Raw genomic sequence first — 23,681 nt, 5'->3', positions numbered from 1 at the left:
TGCATGTTTATGAGACAGAAACAAAGGCACCAGCAATCCTACAATCACGTAAAACAATTACAGGTTTCCATTTCACACTCACTTGGCAGGATGGTAGTACCTCCCTGGGTGGTTGCTGTCTACCAACCTACTACTAAAATCCAATTATTATACTGCAAATATTAAGAACCCCAAAAGAGTATTGCCTGGCAAGCAGCTGAAAATTGCCTTATTCCACACTTGCCTTGACTTGGATCTGAGAGTTTACGCTTCAGCAATGCTTGCTTGGGCTTTTTGCTGTCCCAATTGTCCACGCTGCCACTACCCAAAATAAAGTAGCTACTAGTACTCTGTAAATAATAAAATTGACTTTAACAAATGTTATCCACCTTTTTACATAAAAAAAAGAAATGAGTTTAGCATTTCAATATCCAGAGATAATACAGCACATAAACCTGTTGGGGAAGGAAGGCAGGGTAGGGGTCATCCCTGAAAAGGTTGGAAGGAGGGGGTAAAGGAGGTCTTGTGGGAGAGGGGCTTGGATTTCCAGCAAGCATGCGTGAGCGTGTTAGATAGGAGTGAATGGGGACGAATGGTTTTTGGGACCTGATGAGCTGTTGGAGTGTGAGCAGGGTAATATTTGTGAAGGGATTCAGGGAAACTGGTTAGCTGAACTTGAGTCTTGGAAATGGGAAGTACAATGCCTGCACTTTAAAGGAGAGGTTTGGGATATTGGCAGTTTGGAGGGATGTCTCAGCTTTCGTATCTGAGTGCCACTGCAAAGACAGTGATTATGGCTGCCCCCCACCAAAGCACCATTAAGTAATTTATGCAAGAGAAGGGGTTACTAGCCCCTTGCTCAATCAGAGATACGTATTGAAAATGTAAGGTCAAGTATGAAACTACTGTATAATCACAAATTACACATTAAATTTTTCTTCTTTGTTTTTACTTTGGGGTTGAGTTGATTATGCTGATCGGTAATGGTTTGGTGCTGACACAGTCTCTTCAGAAGGAAAGTCCGCTCTTCCGCTGCCACGACCACCTGCTGTTGTGCCTCGGCTACTTGATCACATAGAGCTGCATTTTCCTAAATACAATGAATTGTAAAGAGTATGTGAATCTGTAGGGTACTGCTGATGACTAATACTTGCAATACTATTTTTATTAAAGCTTATAACAAAATATTAGCTTCAAGAGCACTCTTATATATCATCCAAATAATAAGACAACTAAAGTTAAAAGACCAATTATTTATGCATCATTAACTGTTTAGCTCAAAAATATAAATGCTTATAAATTTGAATGGTCATTTCTGCATACAGTGGTAACAATTTAACAAAAGTGGCATCTGAAACATTTACTAAAGTAACTATGAATGCTAGTTTGGGCAAACATATACAGTACATACAGTTGAACCTTGGAATTCCTGAGTGCTAGATTTCTGGAGGCCTAGTGAATCCTTAAATCTTTAAGTGTATTTAACTAAATTTAAAAAAACAAAATTTTAGGGGTAATCTCTCCTTAAAAAATGTTTTAATCTTTTTAATATTAACATTCATAAGGAAGAATGGTCAGAAAGACGACAGAATTGGGATAGGAAATCCAATGAGAGCATTCATAATGAAATCTATAAATTAATTTTAAATTTAGGGCTCATTTGCCAAGTAAAATGAAACTGGCATTAAAAAAATAAGTGAATAATCAAAGCATTCCACAAAATGAGCAATAACAACAAAATCAAAATCACACAGATTATGAAGCATGTAAATTCAAAGCGTTTAACTGTATAGAAAGTACCTAGCTAATAACTGTAAAGGAAGTATTTTATTAAATGAAGAACCAAATGAAAAATGACAGTACAGTCGCATCCCCAAATTCTCCTCCTTCATTTATCAAGCGCTTTTCCTGAAAGATCTCTTGCAAACAGCTTTAATCGAACATTTTATTTTTTTTGCAAGGCCCATTTTATTTTTGCTTGGAATATGACACCTAAACCAAACAAAGGATTTCAGCCAAAATGCTCACCTGATTTTCCCATGCTTCAAGAAATTTTTCTCTTGAATATCAATATTAACAGGTTAAGGCAATATGTCTTCTGAAACAAAATGAGCTCAAATGTAAAACAAAAATTTACATAGACACAATTTAACTGCATGAGTGGGAGCTCTAGGAACCTTATCCCCTTGAATTTGTGGGTTCAACTGCTACACAGATGAAAAAAAGAAAAAAAAGCTAAATGGTAACTGAAGTATGACACTATCTACAATCTAGATTTTAACATACTGTGTTAACAAAGAAAAATAATCATTATAGAGAAAGGAAATAGTCTTCTTCCCTGCCACATAGGTCAACATCAAGACTAGTCATGTACAGTATGGCCAAAAAAAAGAATTTCGTCAAACTCACAAATACGAGCTCTCTGATAACACGTTTAAGATGCCTAAGTTTCCGTTTGTAAACCAGTTGTTCCTGCGCTTTATGTCGAGCCAGTCTTTCTGCAATTGCTGGTGGGAGACTACTCACACGGCCCCGACATTTATCAGTTAACACTCGACAAAAGCCTGATGAAAAAGAGTGTTAAATTATCCATTAAAAAATATTTATTTAATCAGGGAAAATCACTTTCAATGTAATCAAAATCTGACCAGTGTGTGACTACAATGTAACATGTTGAAAAACAAAAAAAAAGTATTTTTTGTGAAAGGCTCCAAGAGCCACCATAGGAAGAGCAACTTTCTTGTTTAATCCCAATAATGCTAGTAATAAACTCAAATTGGTTTTACACTCAATATCTTCTTGTTTACTGTCTCCTGTGTGCAGGCTCATTGGCACCCACTCTGGTATCAATAACAGACACTATGCTGGTTCCCAGCTCCTTTCAGCTAAACCTGTCAAGGCACAACTGTCAAAGAGAGGGGCAGAGATTGTGGTTCACAAAATCAAAAGAAAATATAAGATCTAGAAGAATGAAAAATTACTTTGGCGAAGGGTTCCATAAACTGGAGTGTTTTTCTTTCCTTTCTGTGTCTTGACTGGTTATACTGAATAGGGCTGGAAGTCTTTGCAATGTCTGATGTTGACACTAGCACTGGCAGTATGCTTTGTGCACAGAATAACAAACTGGTTGCTAAAATATTTTAGTCCATTGTTGGTGCTATAGAGGCTAAATGGGCAGGTTGCTATTCCTATACTGGTTCATGATAACACAAAGAACACTACAATTCAGTGAATTATTTAAAACTTGTACCAACATTCCCAATTTAAATATATACTTGTTTTGATATATCCTTTGAATAAGGTTATTTAACATCATATACCTGGAGGTGTGCTTGCTGGGGAAGATCTGCCAGGTAAGTTTACAACACTGACTTGTGGATTTGTTACTGATGTTGCTACTGCAGCTGCTGCTGCTGTTGATGGATTTGCCAGTGGCAGTATATCTTCCTCTCTATCATCTATCTGTGTAAATATTAACATGAGAGACAGAATAATCTGTTAATTTTGTCTTGTACATCCTAGCATTTATTAAAGTATTAAATCAAACATTATATTAAGTCTTGGCCAAACTGCTGATCGTATTATGGATTTTGTAACATGCTCTTACTCTTACATTGATCTTTACCTATGTATGTAATCAATTTTGCCAAACAAATATTGAATTTTGGATGTAGGTAACCTTCACTTTATGCAATAGTTGTGTTCCTACGCAGCTGCTGTTTTCTGAATTTTGTCTCTTTTTAATTTAATGTTAAAAATCTAACATGCATGTTTTTTTTACAATTATCATCTCCCACCAAGGTAGGGTGACCCAAAAAAATAAACACATTCCCCATCACTTATTCAATAATGTCTGCACACTAATGACATCACAAAACAAATGACCCTCATAAGTGCAATATCACTACATTGTCAGAGAGTAGGTGCTGCATCTCTCACCTCCAGGACTCAAGTCCAGCTAACTGGTTTCCCTGAATGCCTTCGTTTTCATAAATGTTCCTTGCTCATTCTCAACAGCACATAAAGTCATAAAAATTACTTGTCTCCACTAACTCTGATCTAACACACTCAAATAAGCCTGCTGGATTCTTAAGCCCCTACCACTTAAAACTTCCTTTACTCTCTCCTCCCTCCAACCTTAATTATAATTAAAATTAATTATTACAATAAAGTATTATTTAAAATCAAACAGAATTACAAATGAAGATTGAACAACTTTGGAGAGTAGTGCAAAATTGTTACCGACTTGTGCAAAATATACAGTTACAGATATCAGGTGAAGCATGCCATTTAGCACAGTTCTTTCCTCAATTATGATACAGCAAGACAATGAAATAAAAATGGCAATAGTGATAAACTGATGTTACATGACATAGCAGAAGTTAGATTACATCCTATTTAACCCTTTGACTGTTTCGGTTGTATACGTCTTACGAGCCACCGTGTTTGATGTATATATACTCATAAATTCTACCGGCTTCAAATCAAGCAGGAGAAAGCTGGTAGGCCCACATGTGAGAGAATTGGTCAGTGTGCACCACATAAAAAAAATCCTGCAGCATGAAGTGCATAATAAAAAAAAACTAGGATTTTTTTTTTAATTAAAATGCCGACTTTGTGATCTATTTTTGTATAGTATTTATGGTTGTATTCTCGTTTTCTTGGTCTCATTTGATAGAATGGAAAACATATTATAGAAAAAAAGGTGATTTTGATTGGTTTTACTATAAAAAGAACCTGGAAATGCAGCTCAAAATAGGAGAAATGTTTGATTTTTGCCGATGTTCAAAATAAATAAATGTCCAATTAGCCATTCTAATATGCAGTCATGAATGGGTTGACATTATTTATACAATTATCACAGTATTGCAGTAGTCTGCATAACAGTAAATCTTCTATTTTTGTTTGAATAAAAATTCAAAATTGAAAGCAAGAGTAATATCAGAGGGGCCTGGAGACATGACTGATGAACAAAGAAAATGTTATTTTAGAGCCAGGAATGTCTGCGTTGTTCATTCTGGACCCTATTTTGAAATTGTCATATTTTTTAATTTTTGTGAAATTGGCCAAATTGCAAATTTCTGACCATGTTATTGGGTAGTTGGAATCAGTAAATGGGCAGTTTCTTGTACTCAATCGATAGAAAAAATGGAGTTCTAAAGAAATAGCTATGAGTTTGGTCGACTGGAACAACAGAATTAGCCAAAAATAGGGCTCAAAGTGGGCGAAATCGCCGATTCGTAAATATCGCCGAGGTCACTTACTTCGCGAGAGCGTAATTCTGTAAGTTTTCCGTCAAATTTCGTACTTTTGGTGTCATTACCATTGGGAAAAGATTCTCTATCATTTCATATGAAAAAATAATTTATTTTTTTTTAAATTTTTGTGACACCAGGAGAGACCTCAGGATTAGGGGTTGTGACAGTCAAGGGGTTAAATTAAACTGAAGAGGTAAACAGACACTTACCCTACGTGTGACTTCTGATATATGGCTGCCCCTACTCCTTGCCGAGTCCATACTGGGCCCGAGAAGTAGGTTTTCTGCTGTGTTCCACACTGATGACATACTCTGGAGAAGTTTAGGTAATGCAATCATTTGTAAAAACAGTAAGCAAACTGAAATAAAGTGGACTTGCAAGAAGAACATAAGGATAATTTTGAACATGTAGGCAGTAAAAATCATGATTATTATCTTCAATGATAAATACAGGTGCTCCTTGACTTACAATGGGGCTATGTTCCAATGAATCCATTGCAAGTTGAAAATATTGCTAATCAAATATGAATATGATAAGTAAATAAATAACTACTGTCACTGAATAAGTAAATAAACAAATAATTACTTAACTAAATACCAGTACTGAAAAGTAAATAAATAAATGCAAGTTTATCCTGTCAATAAATGTACAGTACTGAGCGTGCATCGCTATCGTACCATTGTAAAGTCAAAATATTTTAAGTCGAATCATCGTAGAGCAAGAAGCATCTATATACAAATTTTCATTGTAAAAAATACTATTTCATTTTTATAATGGTTATAATGCATGAAGAAAACAATTTTTTTAAATCATAATTCATAATTCAAGAATTGTACAGTTAGCAATAAGACAAATAAAAGCACCACTGTTTTTCTGAGGAAATCATTATGGTAAGCATTGAGAAGGCTGTACAATGTCAGACTGTGAGGGCTATGTGGGCTTAAGAGTTGCTAGCAGCCTTGTTAATCAGGCAATCAACAAAGAATTCTGGCCTCAGGTCAGACTGTGAGGCTAGAAGAACCCTTAAAAATAATCACATGCATTTTTAATCATGGATAAGCTTCCACTAAAATAAAAGTTAAAAATTAAACAGAAGTAACTGTGCAACTTAGTACATTACTGTACATTAAGCATTAAAACAAAATACCTATTGCTGATATATGACTATTACTTAAAGCAGAAATTTCAAATTCTTACACTGTTTATGCAGTGTACTTATTTGCTAGACAAGCAGTTAATCCGGTTCCTTCTTTTAAATTTTTATACATATGTCAACATTAAGCTGAAGTAACATCTGACATTTCTAAAGACAAATTTTTACATACTGCATTGTTGTCATTATTTACTCACACCCAGCAGATACAGTACATCCACAGCTGAAGTAAAATTTTATTAACTCCATTGTGATGCTGTCTAATGTGGGAGAAAGGTTTGTACACAGACTGAGTAGTGGAGGTCATGCTGTTTACATGACCTCCACTGTATCAAATGCTTTCCATAGGTCCTGCTTTACAGTGCTTTCCTTTACAGCGTTTTGCTAATACAGTACAGTAGTTTTCAATTATACCCATTCTTCATTTGTTCAGACTTCCTACAATACTGTAAATATATTCCCCACTCACTATAAACTAAGGATGAAAATATTTTAAGGTAGGTAATATGTGTACTGTATATGCATTTTTTAGGCCTACCTCTATTGTTCACTTAATACAGTGGACCCTCACCTAATGATATTAATTGGTACCCGAGAACAAATATCGTTAGGCGAGTTTTTTAGCGTTAGCCGAGGCAAAATGTTAGCGTTAAAATGTATTGTTAGGCGAATTTAACGTTATGCGATGCGTTCGTTAGGCGAGGGTCCACTGTATATGATAGTGTAAACACGTTATCGGGCTTTTATATGTGTTTGAAAATGAAAAGAAGGCTGTTTTACTTTACAACAGTAACCTGGAACCTACCCTGCTGTATAAGTGGGGCTTGCCTGTACTGTACCTCAAAGAGGTTGTGGTTTTGCAACAAATATCTTGTGTTTTAATGTGCTATCTGAGGTCATAAACCCTTTTAGACTTAGCAAGGAAGAACAATGGAATAAAAGCTGCAAGTTGTGACTGTATACATGGAAAAAATACAAAGATAAATGTCAAATGTTCTAACTGTACTGAAAAACAAACATGAAAAGACATTCTAAGCTAGCCTACCTGACATATATATTGGGTGAAACAGCCTCAATGGAAATAAGTCACTCAGCCTGACTTTCTTGGGTTATCCTAGGTAATTTACATTAAAACCTTGCTTACATAGACAAGCAAAACAAAATGTAAATTGGTTGAAGACCAATATAACACCAGCATTACATAAGTATGGGCATTTCCATGCAAGATAAAAAAATTTTGTGGAATGCCATGGAAAATAAACATTACAGCACCATCAAAAAATTAAATATATACATATACTAGAACCTGAGGAAGTATACTATCACCAAGAGAGAAATAACACTGAAAACACAGAAAAACAGAATAGCCACAAAAGAAGCAATTAAACTAAAAAAAAATGCAAATACTATTCTTGAGGCTATGCAAAGTCTGGGAAGCCATGCAGAGATGCCACCTACTTTTCAAATGAATGACGTCAGTGAGTTATCCAGGTGGCAATTTTGAAGATTTGTTAAAAGATAACAATATAATTTATAAATAACTAAAGTATAATGAACATTTGTCAGTGCTCAGTAATAACCCACATGGAGACAAACTCGGAAAATTAATTGGTCCATATATTTTGATCCCAGAAGGGGATGGAAATATAATTTATGTTTAGGTTAGGCTAGGCTAGTTCCTGCCAATAGTTTCACTAAATTTTTATATGGAAGAACTTGCCAGTAGGATAATATTGAAGACTTCTGACTAATTGATGACTTGGTAACATAAATGAGATTAAAGGCATTTTCTAGTACCAGCTGGCCTATGGAGGAGGTATATTCAGCATACAGTCTAGCCATCACTTCTTCAGGGCATTACTGCTCTTGCCTAGAATAACATCATGCTCACAGCTTTCAAGGTAAGCGAGATATCAGAGATTTAAAATACAGACCATTTACTATACACAGAGAATCAATGAAACAATGACCCCAGGGGTTACTGAGCTTCACTCAGCCTCCCTCAAAGGAGGGTCCTCGATCTAAGGAATTGAACTGTGATCCCTTTCCTTGGATTGAACCTAAATGCCTCCCAGTCCCCCAGGCAACTGTACAAAACCTCTGGGTTAGTAAGTTAATTCAGGTATAGGTAGACATAAATACAATTATCATAGTGTAAATTATCTAGGATAGTCCCAAAAAAGTCAATGACTTATTTCCATTGGGGTCTTTATAATATCTTATTTAAACCTTAAAAAGTTAAAACAGCTCAGTAACTCAACTGTGTGAAAATCAGTTACAATATCATAGGTAATTTATATACTCATATGTTAAACTGTGTATGATAATTGCATTTGTGTGTATCTGTACCTAAATAAACTTTCTAACTTAATTCCAGTTTAGCACTCTCCCTCTCCCCCAAGAATGTAATACTGTAATAATAATTATTCTCTTAAGTCTTTCCTATGCAGTAAGGTACAGAAGAAAGTTTAATGACCATCACCTTGCATAGAAATACTTATGGAAGCCCACACAGCTTATCACCACACTCGATGCTTCAGCAACTACTACTGTCCTAGATATAATACTTACTAAGAAAGGTTACATCTTAGCTTGAAAATGAAAATGAAAATATTGATTTCCTTGCAAAGCTTACAATGTGTGGTTTACATATAAAATATTAATTACAAAGAAGGCCACTAGCATGCCTAGGCATTTCAGGCAGACTAATCCTAATTCTTAATTCTTACTCTATATTGACACAGGTTATGGAGGAGTACATAAGACATAAGCTTACATAAGAACATAAGAAAGGTGGAGCAATGCAGCAGGCCTACTGGCCTATGCTATTTGGATAAAATGTCACCTGTGCATATCTGTAATGATTCTATTTAGAATGCCTCTCAAGGGAGGTTCCTTGATGCTGATGAGGGGCTCTTGATCAAAGGAAGTGGACCAATACCCCTTGAATCAAGCCTGAATGCCTTCCATTCCACCTGGCACTGTATGACCCCTATGGTTTTGGCACTCCCCCATGGAAATACAAACACATATGCAGTATAATGTGATCCTTTATTGACAACATTTCGCCTACACAGTGGGCTTAATCAAATCACAAACAGATCTGTTTGTGACTTAATAAAGCCCACTGTGTGGGTGAAACGTTGTCAATAAAGGATCACATTATACTGCACCAATAACTCATTACAGTTGTGACCGGGTGTGGAAGTGTGAATTGCTCATTACTCTATAATTTGTTCATGATTGTAGCCAAAGTATAAACGTAAGTAACCATTCTACAGAATTCATTACCTTTGTAACTTGTGAGCTCATTACCTTTGTACCTAGTTCAGCTATCAAAACTTTGGGGGCCCAGTCCCTGGACCCATTACGTACCTCTGTAATCTGTAAATACCTTTGTAACTTGTCATGATTGTGACCAGACTTACCTGGAGTTCATTACCTTTGTAAATTGTGAGTTCATTACCTTTGTAAATTGTGAGTTCATTACCTTTGTAAATTGTGAGTTCATTACCTCTGTAACTTGCTCAGCTATCAAAACTTTGGAGTCCAGTCCCTGGACCAATTATGTACCTCTGTAATCTTTTGACTACCGCCCACAGGATGGGTATGGGGTGCATAATAAACATATTAAACTAACTAACTAACTATACTGCACATATGTTTATATTTCCATTGTGTCGGTATTTGATACCATTTATTTCCATCGCACTCCCCCATAAATGTAATAGCAATGTAATATATTTAGTAGCTCTGTGATTATTAAATTCAAAATATAAATACTTGTACTGTACTTCATAGATCAGTGGGTGAAGTTACTTCATAATTCAGTGGTAGAGCATTGAGCTCATAGTGTAAAGAACCTAGGTAGAAGTTTAGATATTTAATAATAATAATAATAATAATAATAATAATAATATCTATATTTCTACATGTACAAGGCATACAGGCCTAGTTGACATCGATGACATACTACTATATAGAAAGCTGCTTGTTATGCAGAGCATTTCAAGCAAATTAGATCAGTTTTGTCCCGGGATGCGACCCACACCAGTCGACTAACACCCAGGTACCCATTCCACTAATGGAGAATATATACAACTGGTGTAAGGAAACATGCCCAGTGTTTCTACCCTTGCTAGGAATCAAACGCAGACCCTCGCCGTGTGAAGTGAGAGCTTTAGCCACCAGGCCACGGGGCTATCCTAGAAAATTTACACTATGATAATTGTACTAATGTGTACCCATACCTAAATTAACTTACTAACCCAGGGGTTTCATAGTGCCTAGGGGAATGGGAAGCATTTAGGTTTGATCCAAGGAAGGGAATCCCAATATAATTCCTTAGATCAAGGACCCTCCCTAGAGAGAGGCTGAGTGAAGCTCAGTAATCCCTGGGGGAAGCACTAAATCCCTAAGAGTAATGGGCGTTAATCAGGTATCCCCCAAAGAAGGAGAGGATAAGCTTAATTTCTTGGATCAAGAGCCCCTCACCGGCACCAAGCACTTACCTTGATGGGAGTAATTGACCCCAATGGAAAACCAAGCCAAACTGCTTGACTTTTGTGCTATCCTGCCTTAAAGCTACATAATATATTATATCTATACACGTTCCCATAGCTCTTGTGTGCCTATAGCCCCCCCCAAAAAAAAAAATTAACGTAACAAATGAAAGGAAAAAAAAAACTTACTAATTGTATTCTCTAATCTAGTGGTTGGTGGAGTGTCTACTGGCAGCCAAGACTCATGCTTTCCTCAGTACCTGCAGCTATTTACTGAAAATTTTCTCTTTTTTTTTGATGACTGGATGGGTTGTAGTGTGGCTCTAGTTCTCCATACGTGTAGAATGACTAAATATATAGTTAAATAAATAAATAAATAAATTAATGAGAAAATTCTTTTCGTTTTCCTTGTTGGGGTTGTTAAGGACCACTATAACGTGCGCCTTAATGTGCCAGCCTCCCGGGAGTCAGGGAGGAATGTAAGTAAGTTTATTCAGGTATACACAAATACAGTTACATGGAATTATCATACATAGCAGCATATGTGTAGAGAACCTAGGATAACCCAAAAAAGTCAGACAGAGTGACTTATTTCCATTTGGGTCCTTTTACCTTATTATTATAATATAAAGGTTATAATATTTTCTTATTATTCTATAATGAAGATAACATCTTATTATCATACTAAAAAGACTATCTACTACACGAGGGTCATTAAGACTATCTACAATACGAGGGTCATTACTAGGAATAAGGTAAAATTTACACGTATGTTAGCTAAAAAATAGAAAATCATTCCCCTCCCTTTCTGTAGCTACATTCATCAGACACCTTTTGGCACTCTTCTTGAACTGGTTCATGCTATGACTGGCTTTGACATGTGCTGGAAGTCTGTTCCATATGATGAACAAATGTGGACGTGAACTAAAAACAAATACAATAATATAATACAATACAATTTTTATTTCTTTGCAGGTTTACACTGAGATTCTGTAGTTACAGTAATGAGTTGCAGTGCAAAGAGAGCCATTGTCATGCCAAGTCATTATAGGCAGACTAAATTAATGGCTTACAGACTACTTAATACTAGAGAAATTGATCATAGTTTGTTTAAGTTATACATCCGTTTTTTATTTAAAGCAGACAGTAAGTTTCTTTCATAAAGAGAAACGGGAACATGAGATGCCCAAGTTAGATCAGGTGGATACCAGGCATAAAAGCGTCTCACTCCCTGAGTAAGCATGTCTTCTGTCCACCAATGGAAATAAGACATTCTGATTTTTTGGGGTTATCCTAGATTCTCTACAAATATGCTGCTGTGTATGATAATTATCATACATATCAGTAAGTTTATGGTGCTACTTTAGCGTGCGGTCTACCACAGTATTCGTAGTCTGCGGTCTACCCTTTATGTTATAATTTTTTTTTTATCTGTGCTAACCTCTTTTACCTAACCTAACCTGGTTAGGTTAAATTAGGTTAGGTTAGGTAAGGTTATGTTATGTTAGGTTAGGTTAGGTTAGGTTAGGTATGTTATGTTATGTTATGTTATGTTATGTTATGTTATGATATGTTAGATTAGGTTAGGTTAGGTTAGGTTAGGTTAGGTTATGTTATGTTAGGTTAGGTTAGGTTAGGTTAGGTTAGGTTATGTTATGTTATGTTATGTTATGTTATGTTATGATATGTTAGATTAGGTTAGGTTAGGTTAGGTTAGGTTATGTTATGTTATGTTATGTTATGATATGTTAGATTAGGTTAGGTTAGGTTAGGTTAGGTTATGTTATGTTAGGTTAGGTTAGGTTAGGTTATGTTATGTTATGTTATGTTATGTTATGATATGTTAGATTAGGTTAGGTTAGGTTAGGTTATGTTATGTTATGTTAGGTTAGGTTAGGTTAGGTTAGGTTAGGTTAGGTTAGGTTATGTTATGTTATGTTATGTTATGTTATGTTAGGTTAGGTTAGGTTAGGTTATGTTATGTTATGTTATGTTATGTTATGTTAGGTTAGGTTAGCATGCGGAGCTGGTAGACCGCACGCTAAAGCAGCACCAAGTTTATTCAGGTATAGGTACACATAAATACAATTACACAAATTATCACACATAGCAGCATATGTGTGGATTACCTAATTAAGGTCACTACAGCCTGAGCTGTATTATACATCAGCAGGTTTTTATTTGGGTTTTGAAAATATTATATACAAAAGCTCTCTTTTTTAATGGGGTTGAGGGGACACATGCTCTATACATATAAAAATGTACATTATTATTATTATTATTATTATTATTATTATTATTATTATTATTGTTATTATTATTATTATTATTATTATTATTATTATTGTTATTTCTACAAGTACATGTGCAAAGTATACTTCTATATAGAAAACCCCTTGTTATGCAAAGCATTTCGGGCAAATTAGGTCAGTTTTGTCCCCAGGATGCGACCCACACCAGTCGACTATCACCCAGGTCCTTATTTTACTGCTAGGTGATGACTCAAGAAATCGTAATTACACGATTGCAAACAAACCATACCCCCGGCCGGGATTGAACCCGCGGTCATAGAGTCTCAAAACTCCAGCCCGTCGCGTGGCTAACGCGACGGGCTGGAGTTTTGAGACTCTATGACCGCGGGTTCAATCCCGGCCGGGGGTATGGTCTGCTAGGTGATTAGGGACAGCAGGTCAGCTAGAAACTACGGTAAAGAAACATTGGTAAATAGGCCACATAACTGTGACTGGAGTGTAATAATAATTTGCAGGGACGTAATGATGCCTCGGCAAAATTCAAAACCATGTTCACTGCCATCCTTGATAATATTGCACCGCAGAGGTTAGGATTAAATGAAGAACTGAACCCTGGATTACTGCTGAGATATTAGATAATATCAAATTCAGGGGTACCTGGAGTATACCTGGAGAGGGCTTTGAGGGTCAACGCCTCCGCGGCCCGGTCCGTGACCAGGCCTCATGGTGGATCAGGGCCTGATCAACCAGGCTGTTACTGTTGGCCGCACGTAAACTGACGTACGAACTACAGCCCGGTTGGTCAGGTACTGACTTTAGGTGCTTGTCCAGTGCCTGCTTGAAGACAGCCAGGGGTCTATTGGTAATCCCTCTTATGTATGCTGGGAGGCAATTGAACAGTCTTGGGCCCCTGACACTTATTGTGTTGTCTCATCGTGCTAGTGGGACCCCTGCTTTTCATTGGGGGAAGCAATATTCAAGACAGACAGAATATTGTAGCGCTAAATGAATTCCAAAGAGTGAGGAACAGAGTGCAGAGGCTTGTAAAAGGAGCAAAGGCAAGGCACTATTGCTCAAAAATCGGATACAAGAATAACTCCAGAAAGCTCTGGCAACACCTAAAAGAGCTAGGGAATAACCGTAAACCCGTAGATAGATCTAACATAGTGCTAAATATCGATAACGAGGTATGCCATGAACAACTAAAGTGACAAATTGTTTAAATTCATACTACACAACTGTTGCATCAACACTAGTAAGTAAACTGCCCGTTGCCTCAAATACCTTTAACACAGACTCTAATAAGTTTAAAACATACAACACTAATAAAGGCTTCACCCCAAACAGTTCCCAAGTAGTTGGTGTATCTTATGACTTCGTGCAAAAAGAACTAAGTTAAACCCAACTAAGAGAACCAATTCAGATAATCCCACCTAAGTTCCTCAAAGAAGGCGCCTCAGAATTGCCAGTCCCCATTACGCACAGAATATATTTGTCCATCACCACTAATACCGTACCGGAGGGGTTCAAGGAGGCCAGAGTTACTCATATCTTCAAGAAAAATAGTTCTGATGTCAGCAACTATAAGCCTGTTAGTATACTCAGTATGATATATTACAGAATGAATATAAATGCACTGGAAAACGTACAAAGGAGGATGACAAAGTTGATCCCATGTATCAGAAATCTTCCCTATGAAGATAGACTGAGGACCTTGAATCTGCACTCTCTCGAAAAGCGTAGAATTAGGGGGGATATGATCGAGGTGTATAAATGGAAGACAGGAATAAATAAAGGGAATGTAAATAGCGTGCTGAAAAATATCTAGCCAAGACAGGACTCGCAGCAATGGTTCTAAGCTGGAAAAAATTCAGGTTCAGGAAGGATATAGGAAAGCATTGGTTTGGTAATAGAGTTGTGAATGAGTGGATCAAACTCCCGAGTACCGTCATAGAAGCTAAGACGTTGTGTAGTTTTAAAAATAGTTTAGATAAACACATGAGTGGGTGTGGGTAGGTGTGAGTTGGACCTGATTAGCAGGTGCTACTGGGTCAGAAGCCGTGCTCCTTCCTTAAGTGGAGGTGACCTGACTGGGTGGGCCATTGGTCTAAGCTGGGGGATGACATGGAACTGTCCCGCATAGGCCAGTAGGCCTGCTGCAGTGTTCTTTATTTCTTATGTTCTTAAAATTCTAGAGAAGGCGGTGTACTGTCAAATACATTGCTCGCTGTATAGCCCTTGTGGCTTAGCGCTTCTTTTTGATTATAATAATAATAATAATAATAATAATAATAATAATAATAATGTCAAATGCATTCTCCCTAGTTACCTGTCAAGTTTTATGAGATCCTACTCGACCGACATCTTCCTAATTAATATGATGGACTACATGAGAACTGAAATGTCGCAAAGGAATCTCATAAGCATGGTGACCTTAGACTTGCAAAAGACCTTCGATGCAATCAACCATAATAAATTATGTAAGAAACAAGTTATCGGCATAGGTTCTGTTGAGACTCTCTGATCGCGGGTTCTATTCCCGCCCGTGGTATGTTTTTTTTTCTTTTTCTGTAAAGTGGTTTAAGTCCTACCTGGGCAACAGGAAACAAATTGTCAAGATCAGCAACACCGAATCAAAACCTTTATCGACAGTATTTTTAGAGTTACTAGCTGTTTTCAGTTTTAAGCTCTAAAAAATATATTACAAGGATCCCAGTGGAAATAAGTCATTTTGTTTAACTTTTTGGGGTTATCCTAGGTAATCTACACATGCTGCTATGTATTAAAATTTATACAACTGTATTTATGTGTATCTATCTTTACCTGAATAAAGTTTCTAGGTGTCTTAAGGAAACAACGTTTTAATGTTGACACCCACACTGGGGATCAAACTATAGCAATCGAGGTACGGGACACCTATAATGAACCCCTGGTGGGACTCGAACCCACAATCCTTGGCTTAGGAGGCCAATGCCTTATCCATTGGGCCACAGGGGCTTGACGGATGAGATTTTGTTTGAATATTTACCCTGAAGGATAAGTAACCCAGGATAACTATAAAGTCAGTGCATCATCGGGGACTGTCGGTCTTATTTTCATGGGGGTCTTTTAAGCTTCTTCCCCAGCCTGCGACCCAAAACAGTCTACTAACACGGGAGCGTTGACCCCCGAAACCTTCTCCAGGTAAATTCCAGGTAAAACACCCAGGTACCTACTTATTGCTAGGTGATCAGTGGTAACAGGTGTAAGGGAACAAACACAAGGTTTCACCTATGCGATCCCTGGTCCCTCATGGGATAAGATGGGGATGTTATCATTTACATCATTCGAAACTGTTACAGTAGCAAATTATGTAGAAATATGTATTCCCGAAGGGAAACCTGTAAGTGGTTGCCAGATTTATTTTTTCCTTTTTCCCCTCCTCCAACTTACAATTTTTATTTCACTCATAACACGAGGAAGCCTCAGCAGATCAGCTTAAAACTCTCAACGTTGGTGTACGGTAACTAGGGCTACATTCTATGCATAACTGACATGTGTAGGTGCCCTATGACCAATGTTATTGAACCCATTTCCAGCACCCTGGAATGGTTCCCATAACTTAAAAAAAAAAATAGTGCGTTGACAAATGAAATCTGGAATCGTTAGAATCTATGCGATAACTGAAGAATGCTTCTTCCGAGCGGCTTCAAATTTTCAGCCCATGGTATGTTTCTTCGAAAGTAAAGTTCACGTTGTTACTGGGGTCTATACGTCCCAGTTTGTTAAATAAAAAGTGATATTGATTTCCATTCATAAAGTACAGAGTGTCTCATTACCTTCAAAATATTAAAGTTAATAGATTTCTTAAGAAAGAAGAGATTATAAATTTACGAACACTGGTAAAGGAACTTGAAATCGTTGGATTCCAAGCAATTACTCTTTTGATCCCCTCAAGGAAGGTTCCTTGATGTTGGTGAGGGGCTCTTGATTTAGGGAATTGGATCTGTGCTCCAGTTCCCCGAATTAAGCCTGAATGCCTTCCACATCCCCCCCCCAGGCGCTGTATAATCCTCCGGGTTTAGCGCTTCCCCCTTGATTATAATAATAATACTCTTTTGATAGGCTTCAAACTTTCATTGATGATGGCCTTTGTTTAAATAAAGCTTCTCTATCACTTTAACTTATGTACATTTTATATTTCTAATTTTATTAATTATTTTTTATCTAATAACACTTCATTGTTGGTGAATTTATAGATTAGATTTAGATTAGGTGAATTTATATATAGTTATAACTGTAACCATAATTTTTAGAGGGGAAGACCGGTAAGCCAGCGGAAGGCCTCGGTCAGATGACCAAAAGCCCCAACGGCGGGTCAGGCAACACTTGTCCTGTTTTCTGACGAACCTTATATAACCTTTACCGGAAGAATTTTTTTAAAATTGAATTTTGGCTTTATAGGCGCCTATTTACATATTTTATAGAATTTGTATGATTTTTTTAAAAAAACAAAATCCTTATTTTTTTTCCTCAGAGGATTGTAGAGAATATTAAAAAGAACAAAACTTCAAAAAGAAAATAGAGAAATATTGAAAACTCCTGTTATTTCTATTTTTTTTCCAAGGCTTTTGTTTATATGTTCAGAATACCTTAATTAATCCGCTTCAAAATTTCAACCCAGGACAACCATTATTAAATGAAGATTCAGGAACAACTGACAAGTAAAAGTGACCCTCTGTCCTAATTTACATAAACCATTACTAAAATTTATCGCTTTGACATAGAGCCTAGTCTGTCTGGTAGGCTTCATAAACTTAACAGTCGTGTATCATACCTGGGAGGTTGGTGTTCTTATCTTTATTTCTACAAGTACATATACAAGGTATACAGTCCTGGCTGACATCAATGACATAGTACTATATAGGAAACCCCTTGTTATACTGAGCATTTCGGGCCAATTAGGTCAGTTTTATCCCAGGATAAGACCTATACTAGTCGACTAACACCCAGGTACCTATTATAACTGATGAGTGAAGGGACAACTGGTGTAAGGAAACATGCCCAATGTTTCTACCCTTTCCGGGAATCGAACCCGGATCTCAGCGTGTGAAGCGAGAGTGCCTTCCAGGCCACGGGCCACCACTACTGTGTATATCTGCCACTTTTGATCTCTAAATTGTATATTATTATTTTTACATTATTGCATTATTTTGCCTTGATGCTGTTGAGTGCCGCTTGAGAGAAGGAACAGCACTTATCTTCACCTTCCTTGGATCATATCAGAATGTTTCCTATTCCACAGGCGCTATATTTCCCCCTTGCTGGCTTAGAGCTTTCCTCTAGTTAAAATAAATCTTTAATGGCAGATTCATCTAAATGAGTTAATTTTTTTTATGGACTTAGCCTCTTAGATGCAAATTTTGTTAGATTCTGCCAACTAGAGAATGCATCTTCTGGTCGAATATAAACTTCTAGTGTTCTTGTGTTTCCCTCAAAGGAACCTTCATTCTAAGTCGTGAAAATTTTTACATGTCAAATTATTTATCAAATTGATTTCTGTAAATCAAATGAAGAATGTCTCTTATAATCAGAAATAAATCAGCGTTTGACTTTATTTCATTATGGCTAAATCTACGTAATGTACTTATATATATATATATATATATATATATATATATATATATATATATATATATATATATATATATATATATATATATATATATATATATATATATATATATATATATATATATATATATATATATATATATATATATATATATATATATATATATATATATATATTTTTACAGAGACAATTTCTTCCGTGTCAAGAAAATTCTAAGCCTTTGTATAACCTGGAAGGTTGACGGCTATCAAGAGGGGGGTTAGAGACACCTCCTCAGAACACTAAGGTAGAAACACCTCCCCAGGACACTGAAGTAGGAACATCTCCCCAGGACAATGAGGCTGAAACATCTCCCCAGGACACTGAGGCAGGAACATCTCCCCAGGACACTGAGGTAGAAACACCTCCCCAGGACACTGAGGTAGAAACAACTCCCCAGGACACTAAAGTAGGAACACCTCTAAAGGACACTGAAGTTGGAATACCTTCCCAGGACACTGAGGCAGGAACATCTCCCCAGGACACTGAGGTAGAAACATTTCCCCAGGACACTGAGGTAAGAGCACCTCCAAAGGACAGTGAAGTAGGAACACCTCCACAGGACACTAAGGCAGGAAAATCTCACCAGGATACTGGGGTAGGAACACCTCCCCAGGACACTGAGGTTGGAACACCTCCACAGGACAATGAAGTAGGAACACCTCCCCAGGACACTGAGGTAAGAGCACCTCTAAAGGACACTGAAGTAGGAACACCTCCACAGGACACCGATGTAGGAACACCTCCCTATGACACTGATGTAGGAACACCTCCCCAGGACACTGAGGCAGGAACACCTCAATATCTCCCCAGGGTATTGAGGTAGAAACACCTCACCAGGGCACTAAGGTAGGAGCACCTCCCAGGAGAGTGAGGCAGGAACACCTCCCCAGGACACTGACGCAGGAACACCTCACCAGGGCACTAAGGCAGGAAAACCTCACCAGGACACTGAGGCAGGAACACCTCCTCAGGACACTGAGGCAGGAACACCTCCCCAGGACACTGAGGCAGGAACACCTCCCCAGGACACTGAGGCAGGAACACCTCCCCAGGACATTGAGGCAGGAACACGTCCCCAGGACACTGAGGCAGGGACACCTCCCCAGGACACTGAGGCAGGGACACCTCTCCAGGACACTGAGGCAGGGACACCTCCCAGGACACTGAGGCAGGAACACCTCCCCAGGACACTGAGGCAGGAACACCTCCCCAGGACACTGAGGCAGGAACACCTCCCCAGGACACTGAGGCAGGAACACCTCCCCAGGACACTGAGGCAGGGACACCTCCCCAGGACACTGCGGCAGGGACACCTCCCTAGGACACTGAGGCAGGGACACCTCCCCAGGACACTGAGGCAGGGACACCTCCCCAGGACATTGAGGCAGGAACACTTCCCCAGGACAATGAGGCAGCAACACCTCCCCAGAACACTGAGGCAGGGACACCTCCCCAGGACACTGAGGCAGGGACACCTCCCCAGAACAATGAGGCAGGAACACTTCCCCAGGACACTGAGGCAGCAACACCTCCCCAGGACACTGAGGCAGGAACACTTCCCCAGGACACTGAGGCAGCAACACCTCCCCAGGACTCTGAGGCAGGAACACCTCCCCATGACACTGATGTAGGAACACCTCCACAGGACACCGATGTAGGAACACCTCCCTATGACACTGATATAGGAACACCTCCCCAGGACACTGAGGCAGGAACACCTCCCCAGGACACTGAGACAGGAACACCTCCCCAGGATACTGAGGCAGGAACACCTCCCCAGGACACTGAGACAGGAACACCTCCCCAGGACACTGAGACAGGAACACCTCCCCAGGACAATGAGGCAGGAACACCTTCTCAGGACACTGAGACAGGAACACCTCCCCAGGACACTGTGGCAGGAACACCTCCCCAGGACACTGAGGCAGGAACACCTCGCCAGGACACTGAGACAGGAACACCTCCCAGGACACTGAGGCAGGAACACCTCCCCAGGACACTGAGACAGGAACACCTCCCCAGGACACTGAGACAGGAACACCTCCCCAGGACACTGAGGCAGGAATACTTCCCAGGACACTGAGACGGGAACACCTCCCCAGAACACTGAGACAGGAAGACCTCCCCAGGACACTGAGACAGGAACACCTCCCCAGGACACTGAGACAGGAACATCTCCCCAGGACACTGAGGCAGGAACACCTGCCCAGGACACTGAGACAGAAACACCTCCCCAAGACACTGAGGCAGGAACACCTCCCCAGGACACTGAGACAGAAACACCTCCCCAGGACACTGAGACAGGAACACCTCCCCAGGACACTGAGACAGGAACACCTCCCCAGGACACTGAAGCAGGAACACCTCCCCAGGACACTGAGACAGGAACACCTCCCTAGGACACTGAGACAGGAACACCTCCCCAAGACACTGAGACAGGAACACCTCCCCAGGACACTGAGGCAGGAACACCTCCCCAGGACACTGAGACAGGAAAACCTCCTGAGGACACTGAGACAGGAACACCTCCCCACGACACTGAGACAGGAACACCTCCCCAGGACACTGAGACAGGAACACCTCCCCAGGACACTGAGGCAGGAACAACTCCCCAGGACACTGAGACTGGAACACCTCCTTAGGACACTGAGGCAGGAACACCTCCCCAGGACACTGAGACAGGAACACCTCCCCAGGACACTGAGGCAGGAACACCTCCCCAGGACACTGAGACAGGAACACCTCCCCAGGACACTGAGGCAGGAACACCTCCCCAGGACACTGAGACAGGAACACCTCCCCAGGACACTGAGACAGGAACACCTCCCCAGGACACTGAGACAGGAACACCTCCCCAGGACACTGAGACAGGAACACCTCCCCTGGACACTGAGGCAGGAACACCTCCCCAGGACACTGAGACAGGAACACCTCCCCAGGACACTGAGACAGGAACACCTCCCCAGGACACTGAGACAGGAACATCTCCCCAGGACACTGAGGCAGGAACACCTCCCCAGGACACTGAGACAGGAACACCTCCCCAGGACACTGAGGCAGGAACACCTCCCCAGGACACTGAGGCAGGAACACCTCCCCAGGACACTGAGACAGGAACACCTCCCCAGGACACTGAGGCAGGAACACCTCCCCAGGACACTGAGACAGGAACACCTCCCCAGGACACTGAGACCGGAACACCTCCCCAGGACACTGAGACAGGAACACCTCCCCAGGACACTGAGAATGGAACACCTCACCAGGACACTGAGACAGGAACACCTCCCCAGGACACTGAGACAGGAACACCTCCCCAGGACAATGAGACAGGAACACCTGCCCAGGACACTGAGACAGGAACACCTCCCCAGGACACTGAGACAGGAACACCTCCCCAGGACACTGAGGCAGGAACACCTCCCCAGGACAGTGAGACAGGAACACCTCCCCAGGACACTGAGACAGGAACACCTCCCCAGGACACTGAGACAGGAACACCTCCCCAGGACACTGAGGCAGGAACACCAACCGAGGACACTGAGACAGGAACACCTCCCCAGGACACTGAGACAGGAACACCTCCCCAGGACACTGAGACAGGAACACCTCCCCAGGACACTGAGGCAGGAACACCTCCCCTGGACACTGAGATAGGAACACCTCCCAAGGACACTGAGACAGGAACACCTCCCCAGGACACTGAGACAGGAACACCTCCCCAGGACACTGAGACAGGAACACCTCCCCAGGACACTGAGGCAGGAACACCTCCCCAGGACACTGAGACTGGAACACCTCCCCAGGACACTGAGGCAGGAACACCTCCCCAGGACACTGAGACAGGAACACCTCCCCAGGACACTGAGGCAGGAACACCTCCCCAGGACACTGAGACAGGAACACCTCCCCAGGACACTGAGACAGGAACACCTCCCCAGGACACTGAGACAGGAACACCTCCCCAGGACACTGAGGCAGGAACACCTCCCCAGGACACTGAGGCAGGAACACCTCCCCAGAACACTGAGGCAGGAACACCTCCCCAGGACACTGAGACAGGAACACCTCCCCAGGACACTGAGGCAGGAACACCTCCCCAGGACACTGAGACAGGAACACCTCCCCAGGACACTGAGGCAGGAACACCTCCCCAGGACACTGAGGCAGGAACACCTCCCCAGGACACTGAGACAGGAACACCTCCCAGGACACTGAGGCAGGAACACCTCCCCAGGACACTGAGACAGGAACACCTCCCCAGGACACTGAGACAGGAACACCTCCCCAGGATACTGAGACAGGAACACCTCCCCAGGACACTGAGACAGGAACACCTCCCCAGGACACTGAGACAGGAACACCTCCCCAGGACACTGAGACAGGAACACCTCCCCAGGACACTGAGACAGGAACACCTCCCCAGGACACTGAGATAGGAACACCTCCCCAGGACACTGAGACAGGAACACCTCCCCAGGACACTGAGAAAGGAACACCTCCCCAGGACACTGAGGCAGGAACACCTCCCCAGGACACTGAGACAGGAACACCTCCCCAGGACACTGAGACAGGAACACCTCCCCAGGACACTGAGACAGGAACACCTCCCCAGGACACTGAGGCAGGAACACCTCCCCAGGACACTGAGACAGGAACACCTCCCCAGGACACTGAGACAGGAACACCTCCCCAGGACACTGAGACAGGAACACCTCCCCAGGACACTGAGGCAGGAACACCTCCCCAGGACACTGAGGCAGGAACACCTCTCCAGGACACCTCCCCAGGACACTGAGACAGGAACACCTCCCCAGGACACCTCCCCAGGACACCTCCCCAGGACATTGAGACAGGAACACCTCCCCAGGACACCTCGCCAGG

General features: G+C 40.8%; 1 protein-coding gene and 1 non-coding gene across 3 annotated transcripts in view; both read right to left on the bottom strand.

The window, feature by feature from the left end:
• LOC128692016 (transforming growth factor beta regulator 1) overlaps positions 1–11,350 on the bottom strand; it is a 53,228-nt gene extending 41,878 nt beyond the window's left edge. For both annotated transcript variants that reach the window (XM_070085129.1, XM_070085130.1), the window contains exons 1-6: positions 11,082–11,350; positions 5,447–5,548; positions 3,300–3,441; positions 2,389–2,543; positions 932–1,069; positions 220–329 (exon numbers count right to left, since the gene is read on the bottom strand). In XM_070085129.1, the coding sequence (XP_069941230.1) occupies positions 220–329; positions 932–1,069; positions 2,389–2,543; positions 3,300–3,441; positions 5,447–5,545 (644 nt within the window). In that variant the 5' untranslated portion in view covers positions 5,546–5,548; positions 11,082–11,350. The remainder of the gene's footprint in view (positions 1–219; positions 330–931; positions 1,070–2,388; positions 2,544–3,299; positions 3,442–5,446; positions 5,549–11,081) is intronic.
• A 4,718-nt stretch (positions 11,351–16,068) lies between these two features.
• TRNAR-CCU (transfer RNA arginine (anticodon CCU)) lies at positions 16,069–16,141 on the bottom strand. The gene has a single exon. It is a non-coding gene; the product is annotated as a tRNA-Arg (tRNA).
• Between the last annotated feature and the right edge of the window lie 7,540 nt (positions 16,142–23,681).

The sequence above is a fragment of the Cherax quadricarinatus genome, chromosome 15, assembly GCF_038502225.1.
Source record: "Cherax quadricarinatus isolate ZL_2023a chromosome 15, ASM3850222v1, whole genome shotgun sequence".
Classification (NCBI taxonomy): domain Eukaryota; kingdom Metazoa; phylum Arthropoda; class Malacostraca; order Decapoda; family Parastacidae; genus Cherax; species Cherax quadricarinatus.
The sequence above is the reverse complement of the archived record's forward strand: the minus strand, read 5'-3'. Positions and strand labels throughout refer to the sequence as shown.